At 44.8% G+C, this 27,500-nt stretch overlaps 1 protein-coding gene across 4 annotated transcripts in view; it reads right to left on the bottom strand.

The window, feature by feature from the left end:
- The window catches only part of lpp (LIM domain containing preferred translocation partner in lipoma), a 232,562-nt gene that overhangs the window by 74,141 nt on the left and 130,921 nt on the right, over positions 1-27,500 (bottom strand). For all 4 annotated transcript variants that reach the window (XM_063201661.1, XM_063201662.1, XM_063201663.1 and 1 more), the window contains 2 exons: positions 4,041-4,295; positions 3,313-3,621 (listed from right to left, as the gene is read on the bottom strand). In XM_063201661.1, the coding sequence (XP_063057731.1) occupies positions 3,313-3,621; positions 4,041-4,295 (564 nt within the window). The remainder of the gene's footprint in view (positions 1-3,312; positions 3,622-4,040; positions 4,296-27,500) is intronic.

Raw genomic sequence — 27,500 nt, 5'->3', positions numbered from 1 at the left:
ATGCCCCCCCATTGGGAACGAAGCCCTGCCTTAACACCCCTGGGAGGCTGTAGTGCCCCCATTGAGAAACACCATTCAAGTGGACATTACCTGCCTTGCCAAACTCAGAATGGGTGGAGGTTGAGAGGACAATAATAATAATTGTAATAATAATAATAATAATTGTATTTGTATAGCACTGTATCATACAAGGCATGCAACTCAAAGTGTTTCACACATGGGAAAAAACATTAATGCATCAGGCCCCACACTGGTAGCCAAAGAGAATGCTGTCCAGATGAAGGCACGTCTTAATTAGATTGAGATTTAAACAGTGGCTGCTGATAACCACAAAGATAGTTTATTCCACTTTTCAGCTTTGTGATGTACACATTCCTTGACCCCAGATAGTCAGTGGCCAAATCTTAGGTATGCAAAAGTCGTGCTTGATGACATGCTTTTCTATGTTTAATGAATCATTACACATCCCTAGACTAAAGGATAGCCTTTGACACATGCTCTGTGATAGAACTGGTGAATTTGGCTCTCTCCTGGCAAGATAGCACCATGCTAACTAGTCAGGTGTGCTATTCTTGTAACAGGCCATTGCTCTGGTAGTGAAGAGGTGTCCATCTAGCCTAGTTTTACCAGACGACATTAATTACTTCGTAATTCATTTTTGGTCTGGAGAGAAGTATAATCAGACCATTTGTGAAGTAATTCAAAATTAATGGTATGCCTGTCAGCCTAGCGTCCATCTAGTATGCACCTGGTATGTAGCAAATGAGTATGATTCAGAAGTGTGTAAACCAGATGAGAGTGAGAGACAAATTCTGACTGATCGGTAAGATTTTTTCATAATATTGTTATATTATGTGCCTTCACTGTACATATCAAACACTGACCGTAACCATATGGTACAGTGTAAATACACAATACATTACATACATGAAAAACGGGCAGTGAAATGAAATAAAGCCTATATTTGGATTAGGCTTTGCCTCTTCTGATCATGGCATCATCATTAGAAGTTTAAAAATTCTTCTAGTAGACAATTCATCTCCCTGAACAGACCTGGCATAATATTCTAGCAACCACCTTTGAAAGGTTTTATTTGACTAGGCTTGTGCTTTTTATTCCTAAAATAGACATATCGTGTTCTGCATTTAATTCCTACAAAAAGAGAAATTTGCTTTTATCTGAAATCAAAGGAAATCAAACAGATTCACTAAACGGCACCTTTTGTTTTCCTAATGCACCATACTGAGACCAGACCAGCCACTGCGAGCGAAACATATTTTTTGAACAATATTAATTAGGTATTTTTATACATGGTGATGTGCAATACAATGAGCAACACATTTAATGTTGTGTTTAGTAAAACATAAGTCCTTGATGAGCTATTCCCAGAAGCTGAGCCAGTCCTCTTTGTAATTTTTTGTGTGTGTGTGTGAGTATAAAATCCTTGAATTAGGGCGTACTCAAGGGCCTCTCCACTTTCCAGAGATTGCAGCCAACAGAATAATGTGTTGAGACTACACTGTCTGTCTCCATAGGGCTATCTGTAGTGATAACGTCCTCCCATGTCCCCATTGGGTCTCGGAAAAATAATAATGAATAAATACATGCATACATGCATGCATAAGCACATTAAAAAACCTCTCAAGCTCACTCTGGCTAAAAATACAGTCTGTTTTTAATTTTAATATATTTTTTTCTTTTCTTTTCAAAAAGCCATATGGCTGCACATGCAAGTTTAATGATTTTCAAGTACACCGAGTGTACATGTTCAAAAGCTGAATACCTACTGTGTCTTATACACATTCTAGTTCTTCACATGTGATCTTGGTAGGAAAAACAATGCTTGGAAAAATACACAATAAAGTGACTAAGGCAAGTAAAAAAAGGAGCATTCAGAGAAAGAGCAGAAAAAGAAAAAACTGTCAAGGAGAATTACATCACTGCTATATAAAATAAATTCATAAGCAGAGCATTGCAGAACTGTAATGTAAGTGGATATTTTATCTCCAGAGGGTAATTATAAAGGCTGAACATTCTTGGAAAGATTATAGTGGATATCTGCCTCTCACAGAGGCCTTCAAGTGTTCCATTTGTGGAATGTCTTGACGTCAGACTTGATGACCTAGAAGATCTGCTAAAGGCAAAGACGGTGATACCACAATGAAGTGGGGAAAAAAAAAGAAAAACTGTCTTCTGCCTTATTCCCCCTTCCAGTCAATGGCAACATCTTGTTTATCTTTCTCTTCCGAGACGAGCACTCTCTCTCATCTTCCCTCCAACCCTTTAAGTGTCACTTGCCGGGCATACCTTAGGCAGTTCCCTCACAGGCTCCAGGGTATTGATTCAAACAATGCCTATGCGCTGCAGTTTTTTGACGTTGTCCTGAAATATGCCGAGTAATTCCATGGCAATGTATACAAGTGCGTGGTGCACAACAGTCTGCACCACTAAAGCCATAGAAAGATACCCCCAATCTATTTTGCTACCGAGCTTAACAACTTATTTTGTCAAAGGGGAAGAATTTTACATCATTTTGCTAAATCCTTACTATCCATATTAAAGTGCATCTACTAAATGTGACTACTTCTGGTGTAAAGCCATTATAGATGAGAGAGGGCAGAGCAGTGCAGGCCAAGATAAACATTGTGTCTTTTGTTAGACAAATGAAATCAGATGGTGTAAACCCCTGTAGAAAAGCCTGATAAAAAATTCATAAAGGTTAAAATAACTGTTTATTCATAACATTTCAACGAAGGACGGCGAGAAGCTCCCTGTTGCATTGCCATCTGAGGCAATTAAAATGTAAACAGACACACACACACACACCAACACACACACACAACAACAAATGCACGCGCACGCACACACACACGGTGCATAAAAAACGTGCTTGCTCACAAAGGCAACACTAGAGAAAGACCCACAAAAGCAGACACACACTCTCACAGTCCACTAGAAGCACTTAACCATGCATACAGTAACAACTCTCTCTCTCTCTCTCTCTCTCTCTCTCTCTCTCTCTCTCTCTCTCTCTCTCTCTCTCTCTCTCTCTCTCTCGTGCGCGCACGTGTACACACACACACACACACACACACACACACACACACACACACACACACACACACACACACACACACACACACACACACACACACACACACACACACACACACACACACACACACACTTTTCAGGTTAGGTCAGTAGTGCACAGAGCACAGATGCACCTGCTTTATGGGCATCGAGTTGTGTTAGTCTCCCTTGTCTCCCACACCTCCACCTCCATCTCCATCTCCACCTCTCGCGTCTTACCTTCTGGGGCACAGGAGGCCCAGTAGTGTAGGGTGCAAGGGCCTGTGGAGGGTCCGTGATGTACGTTTTCTTTGGCATCGGGGGCTGGTAGCCTGCCTGCCCCTGTGGTCCGCCCATGCCGTAGGCGTAGTCAGCATAGCCCTGCTGCGGCGTGAAGCCCGGCTGCGGCGGCCCGTAGGCGAAGTCGGGTCCTCTGGGCTGGGCCGGCATGTACTGCACCGGGGCGGGGCCTCTCATGGGCTGCTGCTGAGGGTGCCCGTACTGCTGGGGAGGCGGAGGGTGCTGGGGACCTGGCTGGGCTGCCCGCACCTGGAAAGATGAGAACAAAATGGGACCTGTCAGTGTGTGTTTGTGTGTGTGTGTGGGTGGGGGGTGTGAAGAATGTCTCCCCATTAAAAGTACATTCGTTGAAAGACAAGTAGATCACACAAAAGACAAATCTTATTTCTAACATTGGCCTTTAACAGAAAATAATATTTGGTCAATCTTTCACTTAAGGCATTAATAGAAGATGCTCTCCAGCTTTGGGATCTCCCCCTTCAAGAAAACAAAACTAGTCGCCATTTTCCAAACAACTCTCAATTTTAATCTTAACTCATCAGTCTTGCCGTGTGTGGACGCTTTACACCATACATAACTCATACGTCACATTTACCTTCACACAGTAGTATTAACAGGACAAGAAAACCATTCAACAGCGTGTCAAAAATCCTTTCATTTCACACAACCTGGACGTTGAAGGTGGGCTGGCTGGGGGTGGAGGCCGTGGTGTAGGAGGCCGGGACGGGCTGTGGGGCTGCTGCTGGGGTCTGGGCCTTGGCACCAGGGCTGGGGGAGGGCACGGCGGAGGGTCCCGGGGAGCCCTGGGCCTTGGGGGTGGACTTCTTGGTGGCAGTGAGGGTGGGCTGCGTGGGGATAACCATGCGCTTGTAGCCAGTGATGGGGGCAGCCGCAGTCGGGCTGGTCACAGCAGGGCTGGAGTTCTGGAAATCAAAGAAGGTTAAGGAAACCCGTTACACGTTAAGGAGAAAAGTTGAAGCAGTTTGGCCACACGGACAGAAGTTAAAGCTGGTTTGCAGCACTGGCAGTCAGTGTAATGAGCTAGGTGAAGTGTTTTAGGTTTGATTCTGCAAATAACCATTATTGTAATCTGTTCTGAACTGGACCCTTCTAGCTTGAAAGACAAGGTAGGCCTCTCATTTGAACAGGTGTACGGTTTTTATGTGTACTTATTTTGCTATGAATTATAAGGAATTTCAATGAACAATCCTTTCTACACTTCCAGTGGCAAGCTGATTCATAATGTTTTCTGTATATTTCTAGAACTGAACCATCTTTGTGGAGCAGGTTCCATAGATGTCCGAGACCATTCCAAAGTGCACATAGGGACAGCTTGGTACCATTCCGACTGCACATCGAGACAGCTCGGCACCATTCCGAGTGCACATCGGGACAGCTCTGTATGGTTCAAGCACTGCATAGGCTACACTGATCTTGGGCTAACGCCAAAAGCCCCAGTTTCACAACACAGAGAAACCTATAACTCTTTCCTTCTGAAATAGTCACGATGGATCAAAGGAGATGTCCTCGTGATGGCAGGATTTAAGACAGGGGGGTCACATGGAGATATCTCAGGTTTCTGGACGATCACATGTGGTTTGATCTGGAGGGCCAGACATGCTACGGCTGTTATAAAGTAACTAACACATACAGTGGCTATAACAAAGTCTACCCCCCATAACATGTACAAGTCAATTGAAAAGAAAGCACAAAGCTTTAAAGGGAAAAAAGTGAAAAACTTAAATTAACATAGTTGCATAAATATGCACATCTTTAAAACTCATACTTAGTTGCAGCACCTTTGGCTTTACTACAGCACTCAGATTTTTGGGTAAAAAATAGATCAATGTTGCACATTTTGTGGCAACAGAAACTGGAATTTGGTGCTGTTCATAATTCCCAAAAGGCCCCAGTTCCAGTTGAAGAAAAACGGTCTCAAAGCATGATGCTGCCACCACAATCCTTCACTAAAGGTATGGTATTATTTGGGTGATGTTTTGAGCCAAACATACTTTTTGGAATTATGTCCAAAATGCTCAACCTTGCTGGAGTAAATCTTGCAAAATGACATCTGAAATCTCCCAAATGCATGTGGAAAAATACGTTAGGGCTTGATGAAACCGAGGTTGAATGTTGTAGACATAATTCCAAAGAGTATGTTTGGTGCAACAACAACACTGTACATCACCCAAATAACACGATGCCAAGAGTGAAGCATGGTGGTCGCAATATCATGTTTTGAGAACATTTTCCTTCAGCTAGAACTGGGCCCTTAGTCAGGGAGGAGGGGATTATGAACTGCTCCACAGGGACCGTGGTAGTGGTAGACCTGAATCCCATCGAACCTCTGTCGGATGATCTGAAGAGGACCATGCACGGGAGATGCACTCGCATTGGCAATAATATTGGCAATAATATCCCAGTGGTGGCTCAGATGATAGAGGAGCCTGTTCGGAAACCAGAAGGTTGCATGTCCGAGTCCCCCTCTACCTGACCCCATTGATGTGTCCTTGAGCAAGATTAACCCCAAATTGCTCCTGGTGGCAGGGTGGTACCCTGCGTGGCAGCCATGGCCACTGGTGTCTGAATGTGAGTGGGTGAATGTGAGGCATACAATGTAAAGCGCTTGGAGTGCTCGTAGGAGTGGAAAGGCAATCCATTTACAAATACTGTAATATTGTGTGCTACACTGATAGACTCCTACGCAAAAAAGTCTGAGTGCTGTAATAAAAGTCAAAGGTGCCGCAACAGTGTATTAGTTTAAGGCTGTGCATATTCAAGCAACCATGTAAAAAATATTGAGTTATAATTTTTAGTCAGTTTTTTATTGCCTATTTTTCCCTTTAAAGATTTTAGTTTGTTTTTCAATTGCATTGTACAGGTGATAGTTTCCAGTTGTGGAGAAGGTTGAGATATTATCTTACTGTCATTTTCTAGCATCACAAAAACGTGGCATTTGAACAAGGATGTGTAGACTTTTATAGGCACTGTAGATCTGATGCTTCATTAATTGGCCTGTCTCTGATGCTACTTTATGAGTGCAGCCAAAGCGACACCAGGACAACGTACACATGGACGAAAAGAGGGGGAAAGATGGAATGAGTGGTGAGTGAATGGTGAGTGAATGGTGGGTGGTTGGGTGGATGGACGGTGGGCCGTGCATCCTTGCCCTGGTTGGATTTATTCAGGCAGTGGCTTACGGTGCAAGTAATTATCCTGCCTGCCTCTTCAATATCGATTTGCAGGGGTTAGCTGGGCGGCCTGGAGTCCTCTGCTTCACAGGCCCATGTCCAGCCATAAAGCAGAGCTAATAAAGCGAGGAGGAGGGAATAAATTGTTTTGGTGGAGAGAGCCGTGACGGCGGTGTTGGCAACGGCAGAGACACTTGTGCTGACGCTAGCTGTCCATGTGGGAGAGGCTGCTAAATCAGGGAGATTTGTGGGGCGGCTTGCTCCGAGAGCTGCTGGTCAGATATGAACTCCGTGGCTCTATGGCACTGTGAGGTGCTCAGGAGGACAGGCTGTATCCAGAGCTTTCTCCTGCTTCCGATAGGGCCGTAGTCGGCCACCGTGCGCTAATCACCAGCACAGTCTAACATTCTGAACAAACAAATATGCTTGGCTACAGTTGTCATGGTAATAGCAATTAGTGATGGCATCAATGTTCCGGCGATGCTAGCAGGAGTCAGAAGTTTCATGCTGCTCTCAGCCTCTCTCACACGTTCCCTCTAGTCTAGCAACCTCCACCACAAGGTTGGAACGAGGCACACGAAATGGTGGACATGTTCTTAACATAACTACTTTAACAACAAGACAAAGTCTTTGGTGACCTACAAAAGTGAGTTATTAACCTAGGTTGTTCTTTTTTAGGTTAGTGCCGTAAGCCATTAAATAAAGGAGAAAGATTAAAAAATGGAATCAATTACTGTCTACGTATCGAGGCAAAAGTAATGTGCTCTAGTCACAGGATCGCTTTTTATTTGTGCAACTGAATAATCAGATGAAAGTTATGGAAGCAGTCCTCACATGATAAAATGCTTTGTACATATATTAATTCAACTGAACCATCCTTGGGCTTTAGAGCCTAATCAAATCTCACATAAGAATAAGACAATGAAATTTCAGCCCAGAAATATTTCATGCTTGAACTATAATTTCTGTCTGAGTGATTAATACTGATGTTTATGTCTATCTACTTATGTGCGCATTTGGAGGAAAAAAAGCAGTTCCTGCCCCTCGGGAAGAGAAATTACTCAATTTAAATGTTTCATGGTTTTTAAAATACTCAAGATTATTAATTTATCTATAAAGGCCTAAGAACCTAACATTTACTAAGCAGAGTTCGGAAAATGCAAATAGGGCCCTCAAAATAATTACGTTGTCATGGCAGATTTTACAGCGGGCGAGATTAGGAGGGAGAAAATCAAGCGTTAATAGGTGATGGAAGCCCAGCAGGATAAGATCAGAGGAAAAAATGTCATATGCTGAAAAAATCCACTTTCTTTCTCTCTCCTCCTGCGAGCCAAATCAAGTCGTACAGATATGCCAGGCACAGACGCATTCTCTACTCAGAGCTTGAAACTATGCAGCCAGAGCAGAATTCCCGGTCTATCTCCCAGTCTCATGTTGGGGAGAATTGGTTAAACTAGACAAAAACAGAAAGTTAGTCCCACACTGCTGCCGGGAAAAGACATCTGAGGGGAAAATTGTGTTTTGACAACAGTAGGCTTTAGCTCCCCATTATCTGTGATTTATGTACTCTTGGTGAGTGTTAGTGTGAGTGTGAGTGTATGAGTGTGTGTGTTTATGTGTGTGCACGTGTGTGTCTGTGATAATTCTCATGGTGGTCTCAAACCATCACACACAAACGACTATGGCGTCTGACACATTAGCTGATGGGCATTGCTTACAGTATGTGCAGTAAATGCACACCCCCTGAGGAAGGCCACTGGAAGCCAGTGTGAATTCACCATGTGGTGAATCACAAGTGGCGGAGAGACGGAGGAGAAAAGCAGTACAGTAAGTGTTTTCTCCATGACAGCCAGTCGGCCAGTGCACTTGGGGAAAACAACTCTTAGAAAGAGAGGCGTGCTGACGCCAGCAAGATGAGATACGACAAGACCCTTGGACCATCCCAACACAGCATTCTGGGAATTCCTCGCCAGAATTACACTTGATGTGGACATACCGTAAGTAAAATGGGACAACAGCTGGTTACACATGACAAATGGCCATTATCATGTTGACAACTGATGTTTTCAGTAGTGTTTTCTTTGCTTTACCGTGTGGCAATTTCTTTTCTTGTCTTTTTTTGAGGAGTACTGGAAAGTATTGGTAAGGGCAATTGTGCCAGGCCTCAGATGGTGGTGTACTGTCTGTCTGTCTGTGTGCGTGCGTGCAACAGAATGCGTTTTTCAGAATGCCCCTTGAAAGCAGAGCGTTCGCGTGTTTTCAAGGAGCCAACGAGCTGAAAACAAAAAATCTTTGCTACGAGTGAAAAAAAATGGGAAGGCGTAATAGAAATGGAGAGAATGAGAAAGAGAGATGAAGAAAGAGGGCAAAAAGAGAGGGAGGGGAAAAAAGCCCTGATCTGTCCCTAGCCTACAGACATGCTACTTTTCATCACATCATTCGTTAGATGCGTTTTACTCCCCTGAGGCTAGATATGGAGGGATGGGACTGCCGCGAAGTAAAATTATTTATATAACTGACAGAGGAAACCACACACACACACACACACACACACACACACACACACACACACACACACACACACACACACACACACACACACACACACACACACACACACACACACACACACACACACACACACACACACACACACACACACACACACACACACACACACACACACACACACACACACACACTTTTCCAAGACCAAAAGCAAAATAATTAAAAAAACAGCAAAAAAAAGGCGGCAAGCATGTGAAGTGAACATGTGAAGTGATAAACAAAAGCATCTCGGAATGCTGCTCTTTGAGGCGCATCCATTTAAAGCTGGCACACGGAGGGCACAACAGTCAACGCTCTCACTGACCTCGTGGCAGGGTCAGCACCGCGGAGAGCAGCAAGAGCGATTATTCCACTGAATGGATGTGTGTGTGGGAATTTGTGAGGGGGAGTAGAAGTCACTAATGAGCCAGCCTGATGGAGATCTAAGACAAACACACACACACACACACACACGAACGCACACACACACACACACGTGCACACACACACACACATGCACGCACGCGCACACACACGCACGCATGCACGCAAGCACGCACGCACACACACAAGCACGCACGCACACACACACGCACACACGCACACGCACACCCATAGGTAGCCCACAGCGTGCCAGAGCGCTGTGCTTTTGTACTGACCATGGTATGATGCAGAGTGGGTAAACAGACAGTGAGAGGCCAGCAGGAGAGACAGATGGCAGTTAGTGGCAGATGCCCTTGAGACTGGCATATTGAGCCCTGGGGACCATGCTGCAAACACAGGCCTTGCCCACTACAAAAAGAAAAATGCATGCCTCTAGCAGTCCCCCTAGAGCACTTGCCACACAAACACACACACACACACACACACACACACACACACACACACACACACACACACACACACACACACACACACACACACACACACACACACACACACACACACACACACACACACACACACACACACACACACACACACACTTGCTCAATGCACACGCTTCTGCCCATGCATGCGCACACACCCATGAAAACACAGATACAAAAAAGTATACATACTTCTCAAATGAAAGTTCTGTAAAACTTGATTTTTGCCTTGACTTTTCCAAACAACTCGAGTGTGAAATTTCAGCAGAGATTCCCTAAGAAAGGCTTTCTGACACATTAGACCAGATTAGGAGCGAGCGTGCAGAGCTCGAGGGGCTCACTTAAATCTGTTAAGTTTGCATTTCAAACCACACCGGGGAGGGAGACAGAAATATACCCTCTCTTTTATTTCACAGACCCCACCCCCCAAAACCTGCAAATCCCATCCGTAGCACAGATCAGAAATAAACTATAAACTTTTTTTGAGGTACTTTTCCCATCTTTAAAAAAAACACTCACACACACACACACACACACACACACACACACACACACACACACACACACACACACACACACACACACACACACACACACACACACACACACACACACACACACACACACACACACACACACACACACACAATTTGCCACCTTTGCCCCAGTGTGATGCTTTGTGTAAGGGGCCGTTAACACTGAGATGCTTTTAGAACGGTGCAGCTGGCAAGCAGTTTGACCATTGCAATGTGCCTCCCTGTTCTTTCTACTAGACTCTTGCTCATGGAGAACAGCGGGGCTATTATAAAATAAGGCATCATTTTGAAATGCGACTTTTTCTACAATTGGTGATTGCTTAGCAAAACTGACTCATGGCCCCCCAATGATGAGTGGAAGTGGCAATGATTGGATGTACATCAGTAGGGGAGAGATGCTAGGTGCGGAGAGTCCCCAAAGACCAGTAATCTTTCCCCAGGGTGCAGGGTTTTTCTGAATGCTGCTGCTCAAGTGTACAATTTACTTCTTTTTACTGACCTTTTATTTCACACATCTTTTTTCCTTTCTTCCTTTTCCCCTATATTGAAGTGTTAACTTTTGCTCTTTCATTAGCTCTGTGGCTTTCTCTCCTTTTGTACTTCCCTTTGTATGAATTTATGCGTCAGTGCCACTTGTGCAAATTATTTGTACAAAACGTAATAGGGCACGAAATTACAGTAAGTCTCGCTCCATACTCAGAAAAAATACTCCTGCCCATCCGTTCCCTACCATCTTCGGGGTTTCAGATATTTTCGTTTTAAAAATAGTTCCCAATAATGCATATTACAGATAATTGAATGTCTGCACCAGAAACCATGGCAGGACTTCCAGCTGTTTTGAACCATCTCCAATTTATAGATAAAGGACATTAACATTGGTGCGCGAAAATTGTGCTGTGGGTATCTTGTGAAGATCTGCTCATTTCTCCTCCCTCGTCTCCACTACAAAGGGGCCGAGTGCATACAGCGGCAGATTAAGTTGGAATGCTTGACAGATAAGTGGGTTTCTGAGACATTTTAGCATAACACGGGTTATAGGAGACAAATTTATCGCCCATTACGTACTTCCTGAATTTATGACCCTTCTGCTGGCACTGCCAACCGCATCTCAACTCACTTTGAAAACTAAACAAACACGTGCAGCCGAATTTCCTCAAAGCGAAATTCTAATTTAGTACAATTGAAAGTCTAAGTGAAAAGCGATAGCAAAATGTCATCGAGAACTGTGAAAATGAAACAAAATTTTGGGTTGACATTAAGGACACTTTGAAGTGCTTGAACCAAGAATCAAAACGGTGGGAAGATCTCAATCTGTCACTGTTTTCATATTGAGTATAACAACAAAAAAAACCTTTGAATCAGATAAGAAGAGTCTAGGTATTACAGAAAGGCTATAATCGAGACGGAGAGGCATATGGCTGTAATCATGACATTGTCCATCAAAGGCTTTCTTCCCAGAAGGACTTTCATAAAGATGACATGGCCAAGGGTTTGTTTTCTTCTTCTATGTTGAAGTTCTAAGAGGAAGACTTTCATGTGTGTTTTTTCTTTCTTTCTTTCTTTTTAATATTCATTTCTTTTATCTGTGGATTCAAACAGTTCCACAGGTAACAACGAACAGGGTTGTGATAGACACTAAAACCTAATCTTCCTGCCTGACAGCTTGCTATCCTTGTTTTTATTTTTTTTTATTTTTTTTTAAAAAGCCATATATAGAGGCAGGTTTCTTCCGCCTGGTACTTAATTTAACCTTATATCAGACTGAGAAGTGTTTCGACCGAACCTCTTTCAATGCCCCTTTGTATTGTGGTAAGCATCACTAAGCACTACAGATTGTATACTTCATAACCCACGACCCCAGCCTTAACTGAAATGGACCTTATTGAAATGGGTCTCACATGGGTGCATGTTGTTTCAAGACTTACATGGGATTAGCATAAGGATTAAGCTGAGAGTTAAGGCCTGATGGTTGAGATACGTAACGTGGCACATGGGCGTGAATCTTTCATCTGAAAACGATCTTGTGTGCTAATTACCGTCAGAGCTGAAGGACTTCAAACACAAAGCTGTCTGGTGAAAACACCTTCACCATTTCAAAACTCAACATTGGAAACATATGTACTCTTTTAAATATCCTGACTCACAAGCCCAAATCAGTTGAGTTCCTCTGCAACAACAAAAAAAGTTATAACATCTTTTTTTATGTCCCAACCTACAGCCCACCTGTCATCAGATACAGCCCTTCCTCATCTGAGCTGTGAGACAAGGCCTTAATAGGGTGGGGAGGTGAACTGTGTAATATCAGTGCCATCGCCATGTTGGTAAGCTTTCTTTTAGCATTGCGGTGGGAGGGAGTCATGAAGTCATGAAGGGCTTTTAACTTTAGGATACTAAACAAATGGGATGCAATGACAATCACGACAGTTTGGCTGAATCCAAATTTGTCATTGCTTTGCCCTGGTAGCGAAAAAGACACAGGGGTGATAGGATGCAGTTTATTAGACTAACGAGCGTTGACGGGCCACATGGAGAGCCTCCGGGCACACTCTCCTCTCCACAGTTGGCTGCCCCTGTCAAAACTCAGAACCTGCCGCCAGATTAACCTTAAGGTCACCGTGTGCTCCCGGGCTATGAGGAAGCGTGCCTCTCCTCCAACATCCTTCTCTCCCTCTCCCTGCATCCGCTCACTCTTTTCTTGCTTCTCCCTTCCTCTCTCTCTGTCTCCTTCTGTCTGTGTCTGTGTCTGTCTCTCTCTCTCTCTGTCTGTTTCAACCTCTCCTTGAGTTTCTTCTGGCATCTTTCATTCCCACTCATCTCTACTTTCATCTCCCATGTTCGGTCAGCAGCTGTTCGGATGGAGATATGAGAGAGAGTTGAACACATTCAAACACTGTAGCCTTAGGTGATTAGGGAGGTTGTTACAATACTTGGAGACTGAAAGAGAGTGAAAGAGAGAGCACGCCCGCGCGAGAAAGAAACAAAGAGATAGTGTGAAAAGAGACAATAAATTATACAACTGCTATAAAATTAAAATCTAAATCTAAATATCTAAATCTGCTGACCTTTGACGATGTCAGTTCAATAGTGCTGGTTATCATATTTTAGCTCGTTTCCCACTGTGCTTGCCTTTACCACAGACATGAGCAAATAACAATCCAGCTTCTTGAAAACATTTACTTGACTTACTGAAATTATTAATCAATCTCAGGAACATCAAACGTGAGGTTCTCTCCCCCACCAACTACATCTCGACACTATGTTTTTAAAAACTAATTGATAGCTCTATAATATTTAACAGAGTGCCGGGGGTCATCAATATAACCCATCCATGGGCTCACAACCCGATGCTTGATTGATTAGCTGCATCGATCCGCCTTGACCTACTGGTTAAATGCTTCATGAGTCCATGCACGGTAAGTAGTAGTAAGTATCCTATTCTACTGTTTTTTTTCTTTTCTCAAGCATGCACTCCCAAGAGAGGAAGCTACCCCCTGCCTCTCTCTCTCTCTCTCTCTCTCTCTCTCTCTCTCTCTCTCGCTCTCTTCATCTTTATTCATTTTTCCTTCAGTCCACTCACTGACCCTGTCTTAGCAAGCTGTTCTCTGCATTTCAATCACTTCAGCCTTGCTGCGCCTTGTAGTCCTAATGTCTTACTAGTATTGTTACACACACACAAAGCGTCTCTTCTCTTTCTCTCACTCAAACTCTAGCACTCCGGGCCAGAGATGCCAGAGGCAGGGGGTCATTATAGGCTCTATGCAGCATAGATGAGGGGGATGCTGGCGGGGATGTGGGGTGGGTGAAGGAGGTGGAGGAAGTAGCGGAAGGAGAGAAGGAAAGAGAAGAAGGAGGAGCAGGAGGAGAAGGACCGAGGTGAAGAGAAGAGCAGAGTGGTGAGTGGAGGATAGAGGATTAAAGAGGTGATTGACAAGTCAGGGGAAGAGGAGAGAGGAGCAGAGAGAGGGGGAGGAGGAGGAAATGAGAAGAGGAGAAGAAAGAGGTAAGGATAAGAGAGTATGAGATGAATAAGAGAGTATGAGAGAAGAAGTGATAGGAGGAGGAGGAGAGGTGAGACGAAAGAGAGGGAAAGGAAGAGGTGAGGGAGGAGATGAGGGAGGAGTAGACAGGATACGCAGGAGGAGAGGAGGAGGAGGAAAGAGGTGATGAGACGGCTTAGGGAGGATGAGAGGAGAGGTGAGAAGGACTGAGAGAGGTCTGGGAGGAGGAGAGGTGAGGAAATGACTGGATGGCAAGAGAAGATAAAGGAGGAGGAGGATGAGAGTAGAGGTGAGAAGGGGAGAGAGGGAATGACAGATGTGTGGGAAGAGGGGACAGGTGGGAGAAGAGAGGAGAAGATCAGATGAGAAGAGAGGAAAGAGGTGAGGGAGGAGGAGCAAAAAAGAAAGGGTTAGAGGAGAGGACAGAGGTGAGGAAGGAGAGAAGAAGAGAAGATACGAGGAGAGGTGAGAGGAGGAAGAAGAGGAGAGGAGGAGGGTTGGGGAGAGGAGAGCTGGCAGCTGGCAGCTTTATGTCAGGGGGGTACTGGAGGTCATCCATCACCCAACTCATTTGGTGGCGGCGCTGAGCGATGGGGTCGAGCCGCGCGGTGCGGGCGGAGGAGAGGACTTAATCAAATCATCTTAATAAATATTTATCCAACGCCGAGCCTGTTTATGGTGTGAACTTATAAATTCTGTCATGCCACCCCCCTCCTATTCCCTTCCCCAGCACACACACACACACACACGCACGCACACGTACACACGCACGAACGCACACAACCTTAAGGTCTCAGAGGACAGCCAGATTATGTTTCACTCCGTGCAACCAGGCTGACAACCAACGACCCTTGTGGAAAAATAAGGCAACTCTCAAGCTCCCGTGAGCGCATACATATGATAAGGCAAGTGAGGTGAGTCATCGGGTTGATGTGAGGACGTGAATAAGGATCTCTTGGGGCACGCTTCGAGGCATGACAAGTTAGCCTGGTTCACACCAGACGGTGTATGCGTAGCTTCGGCGCCCCCTGGCGGAGCAGAGCTTCACACACCACCGTCTGGTACACAGCCATAGGGCACGCTCCGTCTCCAACCAGAAAATAGACGGAGCATTTATTGCTTCAATATAAACGGTAACTCACATTGAGGAGTCACAAGACAGATTAGAGACTATATTGACTCTTTAAAGATTAACAGGAAGGTTTTTGAAGGAATTTGTTGGTGAGGAGGCCGTGCAGAAGCAATAAATTCTCAGCCTATTTTCTGGTTGGAGACGGAGCATGCTCTATGGCTGTGTACCAGACGGTAGTGTGTGTAGCTCTGCTTCGCCAGGGGGCGCCAAAGCTGCACATACACCGTCTGGTGTGAACCAGGCTAATGACAAGTATCCTTACAAGGAAAGTGGCTGTGCGCATTGCACACACAAGTGTAGGTACTATGTTGAAGCTATGTCCTCGTGCAGAAATTACCTGCGTAACGAGGACCTGGAGGCAGCTGGCATAAATACAACAGAGGGTGAAACAGGGTGAAAGTGTGCATTAATGGCGGCGTTACAACTACGAAGATGACACTGGTGCAATCCTCACAATAAATGACTAAGTATTAATGACTCAGCACAATAGCAGATCACAATTTGGCAAACCATATGCCAAAGGAATAGTCTCTTTCTCTCAAAGAGGCAAAATATCAAGATCAATGTTGCTAATGCCATTGTTATAAGCGTGGCAAATCAAATTCACTGCAAAACGTTTTGTAGCATTGGATTGTGTGTGTGTGTGTGTGTGTGTGTGTGTGTGTGTGTGTGTGTGTGTGTGTGTGTGTGTGTGTGTGTGTGTGTGTGTGTGTGTGTGTGTGTGTGTGTGTGTGTGTGTGTGTGTGTGTGTGTGTGTGTGTGTGTGTGTGTGTGTGTGTGTGTGTGTGTGTGTGTGTGTAGACCTGGTATCTACTAGTTCTGGAAAGTCTGCTTACCACAAAATACATCAAAGAAAATAACATCAAAGAAGGTAAGCACAAGTTAACCAGTCTGCAGCTTATGTTCAAGCAAATTATAATACAATGCACCACGATAATTGTTTGCTTTTTCCTACGCAACTTACGGTACAATGTATTAGTGAGTTGTAGTTTTTAGGACTGGAAGTGCTTTAATAACTTTTTGTATACAGAGAAGAAAAAACAACCTTTGATATCAACTGGAAGAGTATGCCTGCATTAGAGGAACCATACAAACAGGTCTGTGTAGATGTTTTATTTTATTTTTTAAGCACGGCATATTTTGATTGATCTCATTGTCCATATATGACACAGCCAAATTCATTTAATGAAATTATTTTTCAATTAACTGTGGTCAACCCCAAAGAAATGAGAATCTTTGGGCAGGTTCTTGTATCGCAGCGATACAAGAGTCCAGTGTGACAAGGCAGAAGCTTGTGTCCACTGACGACTGCCTTGTTGAGCAGCTGTGTGTAACAGAAATTGACACAAAACAAATGGACAAATGAGGCAGGCCTTTCAATGGCCAGGTGAAGTGGGAGTGGCTCTGGTTACAGGAAGTGAGAGGGGGATGCTTTGAGGAGACACGAGACTGTTTACATTAAAGGTTTTAATTTCACAGCCCGACTTCCTGAATATATTAAACAAGGAATGCATATGTCTACGGTGCTCGAACTACACCTCCAGCTCCAAAACTATGTACAAAAGAGTTAAGGAGAACATACTGCACATGTAGCTCTAGGCAGCAAGAACAGAGTAGTAGGTGCAGTATCTGCCGTTTAACATCCTCATACTTTCCCAAGACAAAGCTCCCTCAAGGTCTTACACAGACTAGTGAGAAGTCCGCACACTTAAAATTGTTTTTGTTGTCTTTTATTATTTCATGGCTGGATTACGTTTGTTACAACACTGTTGAAGTCTAAACGTAATCCAGCCATGAAATAATAAAAGACAACAAAAAGGATTTTAAGTGTGCGGACTTCTAACTTTGAAAACTACAGTTGGCCTTCCTCCTGCACCTTTTCTTGGGATGTGCACAATCCTCTCCTTCAACTTACATACAGGCTAATCACATTCACCAGTTATCTACTTAGAAGGCTCCACGTTTGAGCCCTTACGCAAATGAACAGGGCCCCAGTCTGACCAAGATAAACACGACCCGCATCTGACCTCCCTAAACCACTCCTGAGGGAGCGACTCCTTAAAGATCACCAGTCATTGTGTTTTCTCTGTCAGGGGGCTATGTTTCAGCTACATATACACTGACAGGGTTTCAGTAAAAAAAAATATATATATGCCAGAAAACCCTGCCGTACACCCTTAGACCCCTATTCCACCAAATAATGAATGAAAAGGAGATCGGATACTACTAACAAGAGTCCAACAATGGCACTGTGTCGCTCACAGCAGCTCTGTATCCCAAGTGAAGGGCTCACACATCCGGTGAAGCGTGAAGGACCCAGTTAGGTTTATATGTGTGGAGGCAGATCAGGAAATAGCCCTTAATTGAATTGAGAGCCCGGTTGAGGCCAAGCTGTCAGCACTTTGGAGTCGTTAACAAACCAAGACTGCATTACTCATGTGCTCTCCTCGCTCCAGAGATTTAGAAGGAACCAGGAAGGCAAAACAGGTCAAACAAAAAAAAATACTGCAGGGGGAAAAAAAGAATGACAGGGTGAGAATAATTTTGGCTTGTGCAATCTGATGTAAATAAATCTAGATATCTTAGAATCTTAACATTCGCCCCTCACATTTACAGGCATATAGCAATTCGAATCATGTTACTGACCAAAAATAAGGTTTTTTAAAACACGAAAAATTACATTCATTATATTGAGTATAAAATCGTTAAATTCAAAATGCTCATCATGGTCAAATCTGGACTTGGCTAGAGAGACTGGACATTCCGCCCTTGTCATGTGTAACTTATAGTACCACTAGGATGAATGGCAATGCTGGCGCAGACGAGCAAATTTAATCAGAGGAAACTTCCAATGGTCTGGCGCTCTGAGAGCAATGGAGCTTTTGAATGGATTCCTTAATTACAAATCAGAGTGAGGGCACAGATTAGAAGCAAGGGGACCTGCTGAAGAAGAAAAAACATTTAGGGAAAAAAAAATCGACTTTGAAGCGGACTTGTTTTGATTGACACAAAAAGAAAGCAGCGTTTCCAGATTTAATTTCAGTGACTGCTGGGATGGACTGAGTGAGAGCGGGAGCCAGAGAGCTGTGTGTGTGTGTGTGTGTGTGTGTGTGTGTGTGTGTGTGTGTGTGTGTGTGTGTGTGTGTGTGTGTGCGTGTGCGTGTGCGTGTGCGTGTGCGTGTGCGTGTGTGCGTGTGTGTGTACACACGGGGTACGTGCATAGCTGGTGTATGTACGTAGGGGGTGCCCATCATGTTTCAGCATGGCAGGAGTTTCACTCTGGCAGCCAGACAGGGTTTAACACCCCGGGCCTGCTCGTAACACCTGCCTTCGCTCTTCACACCTGATGACAACTGATCGCCTCATCTCAACTGGCACGTCAGGGAGCTGCGCACGCGCGAGGGACTCTGAGTTTCACCCCCTACAGACGAGGTGTGTGATCTACCTCACCTCTCCCTGTCACGCTCTTCCATTATTGAGCACACGTGTCACCGAGATGGACACGGACACCTGAGGATGTTTTACCCATGCCTTCGTCCACGCGCTCCCACACTCCCTTCCTCCCTCCTCTCGTCCTCCTCTCTCAAATCCATCCCTCTCTTCCATCCTTCTGTTTGTCCCGCTGTCAAGTATCTATGCACAGGTCCCACCTCATCTCATGACAAAAACTGGCACACACATTCGCCATGCAGAATGTCCCAGGCATCCTTAGCCACAAAGCCTCAGTCATCCCCGCCACGGCCATGACCCTTTCCCACCATTACGGCTCAAAGGGGTGCGGAAACCGTGAATATATATTTACACTGTACGCTGATGCAGAGCAGAGAGACTGGCATACCCCTGGAAGCCCTTAGGCTGAGCACTGCGTGTGTATGCCAATAATGCACTACACCTTTATTTCCAGTCACACACAATCACACGCACACATGTACACATAGTGTACAGACAGGCAATGCATCAAAATCATAAGATGTTACGGCTGGCTAAGTCATCCGATCCAACAGCAAATCACTGGCAAGCATGCTGTGGACTGTACAGGTGACACAAGGGGACAGGTGACACAAGGCCATGCTAAAGCAGATGCACTGGGAGCAGTGTGTGTGTGTGTGTGTGTGTGTGTGTGTGTGTGTGTGTGTGTGTGTGTGTGTGTGTGTGTGTGTGTGTGTGTGTGTGTGTGTGTGTGTGTGTGTGTGTGTGTGTGTGTGTGTGTGTCTGTGGTAAAGACTGTGCCACCTCAAGGTCGTTAAAGACCAGGCCAAGCCAAGCCAAGCCAGGGCACTCACCTGCTATGCTGCAGCCAAGTGAGGACAAGGGGTAGCTGACTAAGTGTAATAACAGTCATCCACCACCTGGCAATTACACAATACACAATACAATTACACAACAGACACACGCACACTGAAGTTATACTCAGGTTACGTTCTGATGCACTGTACCCACCCACATACAGAGATAGTGATAAACAGTCACAGGTCAAAACACATACTACAAAGAAAAATGTATACATATTTGCTGATTAATTTTTTTCTTTGCACACACACACACACACACACACACACACACACACACACACACACACACACACACACACACACACACACACACGCACACGCACACGCACACGCACACGCACACACGCACACCTAAACACACACACAGCTACAGCACTATGTGCCAGGAGTCCCTGCGTGTAGTAAAAGACTGGTGTGATGGCAAATATGTGTTTTCGCTGGGTCATGTTGTGACAGCGCGTGCCACACTTGCTGGGTGGCCTGGCTAGCGGAGCTACGAGATACAAGATAGTACGAGAGCCAGCGAGGGTGGCGCTAACAGCACTTTGCTGCTCCTCAGCATGTAGGCAGGCAGGCAGGACTTCCTGGAGGCGGTGAAGTGGGAGGATGTACTCCAGCATGCACGCTCAACTTTACACCGTGTACACTAGACCAGTGTTTCCCAACCTTTTTTGAGCCAGGGCACACTTTTTCCCTTCAAAAAATCTCGCGGCACACCACCAACCAAAAATGATGAAATAATGAAAACAAATTATAGTAGCCGCCTAACAATATAGTCATTCTTATAAAAGTGTCTTGAATAGCAATCAAATAAACACAAAAATGTATTTTTTTAATCATCTTTTAAATTTCCTCTTTCAAATAAAAAGTGCACTTAACATGTCCCTTCTTAAGGAAGCTATAAACTTCAAAGTAGGCCTTAGGCTTACTATTTACAAATTATTATTCCAAAAGCATTCTTTTTGCAGGAATACAGAAAATAATGCTTATTCTGACAGTAGCGGTGCTATTTAGGAAAGATTTCACTGTTACAGTATGAATATGCATGTTTAATATCAATTTATGTTCAATGCCTTGCGAAATAGAACGCTTTCTCTGATTGCGTCTCCATCCACAAAACGCACATTGGCCAGGAGTTGCGCATGTCCACTAATATCAGCCTCGCCAAGTTGCAACGCAAATTTCTCACGGATACGGATCTTTTCCAAAACCACACTTTCGATGTCAGCAGACATGTCATCAATGTCTGGAAATTGTGTTACTTGAGAGTGGGACTTTGGCTATTTCTCTAACCGCTTAAGGTCAAAGCATCTCATTTACAATAGCTTTGCAGGCAGGTAGCCTAATATTAGCGTCTCTGCCACTTTGTGACTTTTTTTATTTGGCTACAAGTTCAGCTACGCGGTAGCTAGCTTTAAAGTTCTCTCGTTTACCTTTTTCTCTCATAAATGTTGCTTGGCTCTCTGTTTGCTTACGCAGGCCAACAAAATAGTCTGCACTCTTGTTTTGTGAAGGGTGTTTCGTTTACATACCAAGCACAATGGAATCGGTGCCGTTGCATCCCACGTACAAGTAGCCTACCGGTAGTCCTAAATCCAAATGTAACTCTCATTGTATTGACTCGAGCTCACGGCACGGCATTTGCCTTTTTTGACAGCTACTACAATACAATTCGCTACCTGCTGCCACCTAGTGATAAGGAATTATTACATGATTAGGACGCCAGTCAACAGCAGACACTACTGTACATAATGACTTATAGGCATTAGGCCTATTTGCTGATAATAATGAATTCTTTTTTTTTTTTTTGAAAACAAGAATTTTCCACGGCACACCTGACGATCTCTCACGGCACACTAGTGTGCCGCGGCACAGTGGTTGGGAAACACTGCACTAGACCACACTGGCACAAGACCACACTGCCACATTCGTGACATTTATGTTACAGAGCTACAGTAGAGATGGAGGAAAGCGCTGACTGCTCTCTCCTGTCCTGTAGATGCTCACTGTATGGTGCTGTGAGTGCAGGGTTGTGTGTGTGTGTGTGGGTGCGTGCGTGCGTGTGCCTTACTTATCGTAAGTAGTCAAAGTTAAAAGTGAAATGGAGATATTTTCAAATTAGAACAATTTGAACACACACGTTCACACATACAGTACACACACACACACAAACAAACAAAAACACAGACAACACACACACAAACACAAACACAAACACAAACACAAACACACACATAAACAGACACAGACACAGACACAGACACAGACACAGACACATAAACAGACACATAAACAGACACACACACACACACACACACACACACACACACACACACACACACACACACACACACACACACACACACACACACACACACACACACACACACACCAACAGAAAAACCAATTCCCTCTGTGCAACTGGCCCTTCTCCCCTCCTCATGCGGAGACAAGTGGGGGCTTGATGGCCTCCTCAATGCAATCTCAGCTCCATTAAAAATCACTGCAGACCTGGACTGGGGCCGGGCCGGGCCGGGCTGGGGATGGGCTGCATGACGCCGCATGAGTCAACACTAACAAAAAAGCCAGGGCCACAGCAATGCCTGCGAAACGGAGAGCAATGGAGAACTGCTGGGGCTGACTGTGACAACCACTCATGACCTCAGTGGCCCTCGTGAGTCACATGGCCCTGGGTGTAAACAAGCATGAACGCAGCCCCGGCCAGCTGAGGGGGAAGGGGTGGGGAAGGGCTGGGCAGTGTGTGTGTGTGTGTGTTTGTGTGTGTGTGTGCGTGTGCGCGTGTGTGTGTGTGTGTGTGTGTGTGTGTGTGTAAGAGAGAGAGAGAGATTGATTAAGTGAAAGTGTGAGTGTGTGTGTGTGTGTGTGTGTGTGTGTGTGAGTGTGAGTGTGAGTGTGAGTGTGTGTGTGTGTGTGTGTGTGTGTGTGTGTGTGTGTGTGTGTGTGTGTGTGTGTGTGTGTGTGTGTGTGTGTGTGTGTATGTGTGTCTGTTTTGCGTGTGTGTGAGAGAGAGAGATTGAGTGAGTGAAAGAGTGAGTAAAAGTGTGAGTGTGTGTGTGTGGTGTTTTTGTGTGTTTTGAGGGGGTTACAGACAATAAACAATCATCGCTCTTCCTACTTTCAAATCCCTTAGGAGAGCCTCTCCTCCAGTCATGAGATCACATGCTTCCCACCGCTGCGCTGTTCAAGCCTTGTTGAAGTGAGCAGATGATTCGATAGTGCAGGGGGAAACGAGGTATATTTGCATCATTTTGGGAGGAGAAGCCATCAATGTTTCATGCAGAATAGTGTATGTTGCCGTCTCCCCCTGCTCAGATCAAACAGACTCGACTATAAAAGCTTTTTAACTTCAAAATTTTCACATTTAATTTTTTAATAGCCTCACTTTCACTGGCTGTGCGAACAAGGCTGAGGATTCACAACATAAACTGATGAGGAGTTCATGGCCCAGGCTGCGGTGGCGCCTTTAAATCCTGCATTGCCTGCAGATGACTCAAGTGACCTACAAACGGCCTCGGTGGATTTAAGTAAACGCATTCAGGAACAAACCTGAAGGATGTCCTTTTGTTGGAAGTCTACACGAATGAAACGAATGAAATGAAAAGAAAATCTTTTATTTCTCCCTCCTCCATGTCTTATCAATTGGTCTTTGATGACCAAGCTGAGAATGTCCATCTTAATTGTAGATGCTAGATAGACTCTGTATGGTGTAGTGGTAAGACGATTAATCAATTCATCAACTAGATAGCAACATACATACATTCAGTAAATATTATCTTAATGTTACTTGTAAGCAATCCGCTGATGAGTTTTTCTGCCATTTAAAAAAAAAGTTTTGTTTCCCAAAATCAAATGTTATTATTACCGAGTGAGTGATCACAAATTACTCTTCTTCTGTGATGGATGATGCTGGTTGAGACTGCGGGTGCTATTATTCTTATGGTCAAACAATGTATGACTGAGAGACCTGCACAAGGCAGAGTTCAAATTTTGACTGTCAGTCTGCTGTTGCAATCCCTGACTCGCACTGGCTAAGGTCTTCCAAAATCAATAGGCTATAAAAAAAAATCCTGCAGGCACAGTAAGCCCCCGAATTGACCCAAAGTGCAAAGAGATATTTTACCGGCTCAAAGACACACTACCGCAGGATAGGCACATTAGCCTGGGGTTGCCTCGGCCTTGTCTCTGCCGCTCCACACAACCAGAGCATCCAATGATTTCTTTAATGTCATGTCTTGACATTTTTGTACACAGTGTGGCCTGTCTGTGTGCGTGTGTGTGTGTGTGTGTGCATGTGCATGTGTGTGTGCGTGCGTGTTAGATAAATAAACACAAAGCTTGTCAGACAACTGTGGAGCTAGTTAGCGTTATTCATTAGGCAAGTACATGAAATAAAAAAAACCTTCAATTTAAAAGGTCCATCTGATAATTGACATGCTACAGGGTTTCTACAGGCTCAATTGTGCTGCTTTGCCACTCTTAATTCCGACTAAAAAGAAGCGACAATGTTAAGCAATGTTTTTGATGACGTCAAAGTTTCATTTGCATGACTGGAAAGTATGCAATTAGTGTCGATGTTCAGCAGGGTGAGGTAAGGCCACTTCTTTGTCCTCCTGTTCCTTTTACTTGATGCCTTGTTTCCTGCAAGGTTGCAAAGTTGATTACAACTTCCTCTTTTGTCTTTTCATGCTCGCATCCCCTAATCAGGTCCACAAACGTTGTCACTGGATTTTCAGCATCAGTGCACCGACTCAATTGGATTTCCAGGTCTTGGGAAAGGGCATGGGGCCCCTCGAAAGTTCCACAAGCTTCAACCTTTCGCACAGTCATTAACACTCATGTCTAGCAGACATGCATTCTTTCAGCTGATTCGGCCTTTTCAAAAAGCTGTTTACATTTGTGCAGGGCGAGCATGCAATATGGACGGCTGCTGGCAAACACACTAATCACAAATACTCATTACTCACGTGACGTCAGTCGAAGTCACATCGGGTCACTGATGCGTACAAGGTGTAGACATCTACAGGCATCAAATAGTGTTACAATAATACATGTATAACATCAACTTTTGAATTGGGCCTACTGTGGTGCAATTATGTGCTAGCAGACATATAAAAAATACTATTTGACAAAGGGCCTTAAATTCATAAAAGAGTCTCTAGGGGTGCATATAATAATCGAAATGTATCATTATATTGCGATATATTCGCGATATATCGCGAATCGCATTGTATCGTGGGACATTCTTAAGTATCGAAACGAATCGAATCGCTGGCCCCTGCCCAATGCCCTAGTTCCATAACATAATAGAAGTGGAAAAGTAATTGGAAAAAAGTCGAATCAAATCGTATATTGTATCGTATCATGAGCCATTCTTAAGTATCGAAAATAATCAAATCGCATCGCATCGAATAATAAGACATCGATATTGAATCGTCTCGTCATGGAGGCTGTGATTTACACCCCTAAGAGTCACCCAGACAAACCCAGGCAGATGGTCCACGTAATCCCACCAAAAAGAGTGAGAATGGGAGGGCATTGGCATGTACAGTATGTGCTACATGGCTGGCAGGCTCATCATGTGGGTGAGCCGGGGTCGCAGGATAATGAGAGGTCGCAGCCTAAGACTTGCCTTCGCCCCTCACGATAGTGAAAGGGCCTCGCCGACGGGGCCTTGACGAGCACTGTATTTTGACACTTATCTAGAGCTCCTTGTTAGCTCTCCCAAACCCAACATGATGTGCTTGGACAGCCGCGCACTGAGCATTAGCCTTGCATGGCGGGGACCGGAGGACAGTGGCGGGTGATTGCTAGAGCTCACTAGAGAGCGAAGGAAGGAAGAAAAGAGGAAAGGAAGGAAGGAAGGAAGGAGGGAGGGAGGGAGGGAGGGAAGAGAGGAAAGAGGGAAGACGAGTGCAGCGACATTAAACTTGGGTGGCTGAGCAGCCTCGCTTTAAAACGTCGCCTTAAGAGCCGTGGGGAGCTGTGACACCAGGGTTGCAGGGGCCGACAGCCCAGTCAAAATATTGACGGCTCATGTCGGTAAACAGCCCTTTTACTTAAGATGCGCTCAAGAGGGGCTCCTTCACTGCTTGCGGGCCACTCTCTGCCGCCTGTGATTGCTCCGAATAAGGAGGAGGCTGGGAGTCTCATCAAATCCTGTCGCTCTTGCCTTGACGCTGTATCGCAAAGAGGAGAGGACATGTCGACACAGTTGACACCAAGTCAGTGGTCGGACACAACAACAACAATCACTGGGAGTCCAAAATAAACAACAGAGAGGATGCTCTCGTGTAATCATGGAGAAATCAATTAAGGCCTGCCTCTCTACATCTGATGAGAAACAGCTTGGCTGACAACACTGCACTTGACTGAAGAGCTGCCTTCCTTCGCCTGCACAAATCACTCAGCAGTAATGCCGAATGTTGTCTCTCAGCCTGGCAAAAAATGGAGGCTTCTGAACAAACAAATGTGATACTGAATACACACAAAAAATGAATACGATAATAAGCCACACTCAATCAACAATGGCATAGGATCACAAAGGCACACATATTACAGGCAGACTTATTCAACATACTTTGCAGACATTCTATGGATATGACATACTCTTCACTACACTATGTCAAACTTGAACTTAAAGATATTAAGACATGATGAACTGAATATTAAAACTATAAATATCAAACTTCCATAGACAAGGCACACAACAACAGAGAAAAGAGTTGAGCAGCACATTTTTAGACGCAAAGCAGGATAAAAAGAAAAACTAATTCATTTGTACATATCCATGTGTATGCGCGCGCGCGCGCGCACACACACACACACACACACACACACACACACACACACACACACACACACACACACACACACACACACACACACACAACACACACACACACACACACACACACACACACACACACACACACACACACACACACACACGGCTGCTGACAGCTTTGGCTGGGCCCAGGACAAAGTCCTCTGAAAGGGCGCCCTTGCCCAATAGATGAAATATAATGAGGAACCAATTCTGGGCCCCATCTGTCCCTGGGCCCGGGACAACTGTCCCCTTTGTACCCTCCTGTCAGCACACACACACACACACACACACACACACACACACACACACACACACACACACACACACACACACACACACACACACACACACACACACACACACACACACACACACACACACACACACACGTCAATAAAACAGAAACGGGAGATAATTCTGCCCCACAGAGCAAAACCGGAAACTTGGTTATCTGTGTCAGCTCACAAAATAGTATCTCAGATGGATACAGAGGAGGGGGGGAGCAAATGGGACTTATATAATGATCACATTTCATTACCTCCCGTTATTCCATGGAGAATAACCCACTAAAGCAAACAAAATTGTTTTGATGTCTCGGTGGTGATGTGGGGCCACATTCGCAGCGTTCGTAAAAAGAACAGACAGAGACAGAGAAAAAGGAGAGAAGAGAGGAGAGGGGAGGAGAAAGAAGAGGGAGAAAAGGCGAGACAGGAAAA

This window comes from Engraulis encrasicolus, chromosome 6 (assembly GCF_034702125.1).
Source record: "Engraulis encrasicolus isolate BLACKSEA-1 chromosome 6, IST_EnEncr_1.0, whole genome shotgun sequence".
Taxonomy (NCBI): domain Eukaryota; kingdom Metazoa; phylum Chordata; class Actinopteri; order Clupeiformes; family Engraulidae; genus Engraulis; species Engraulis encrasicolus.
This window is presented reverse-complemented; position numbering and strand designations above follow the sequence as displayed.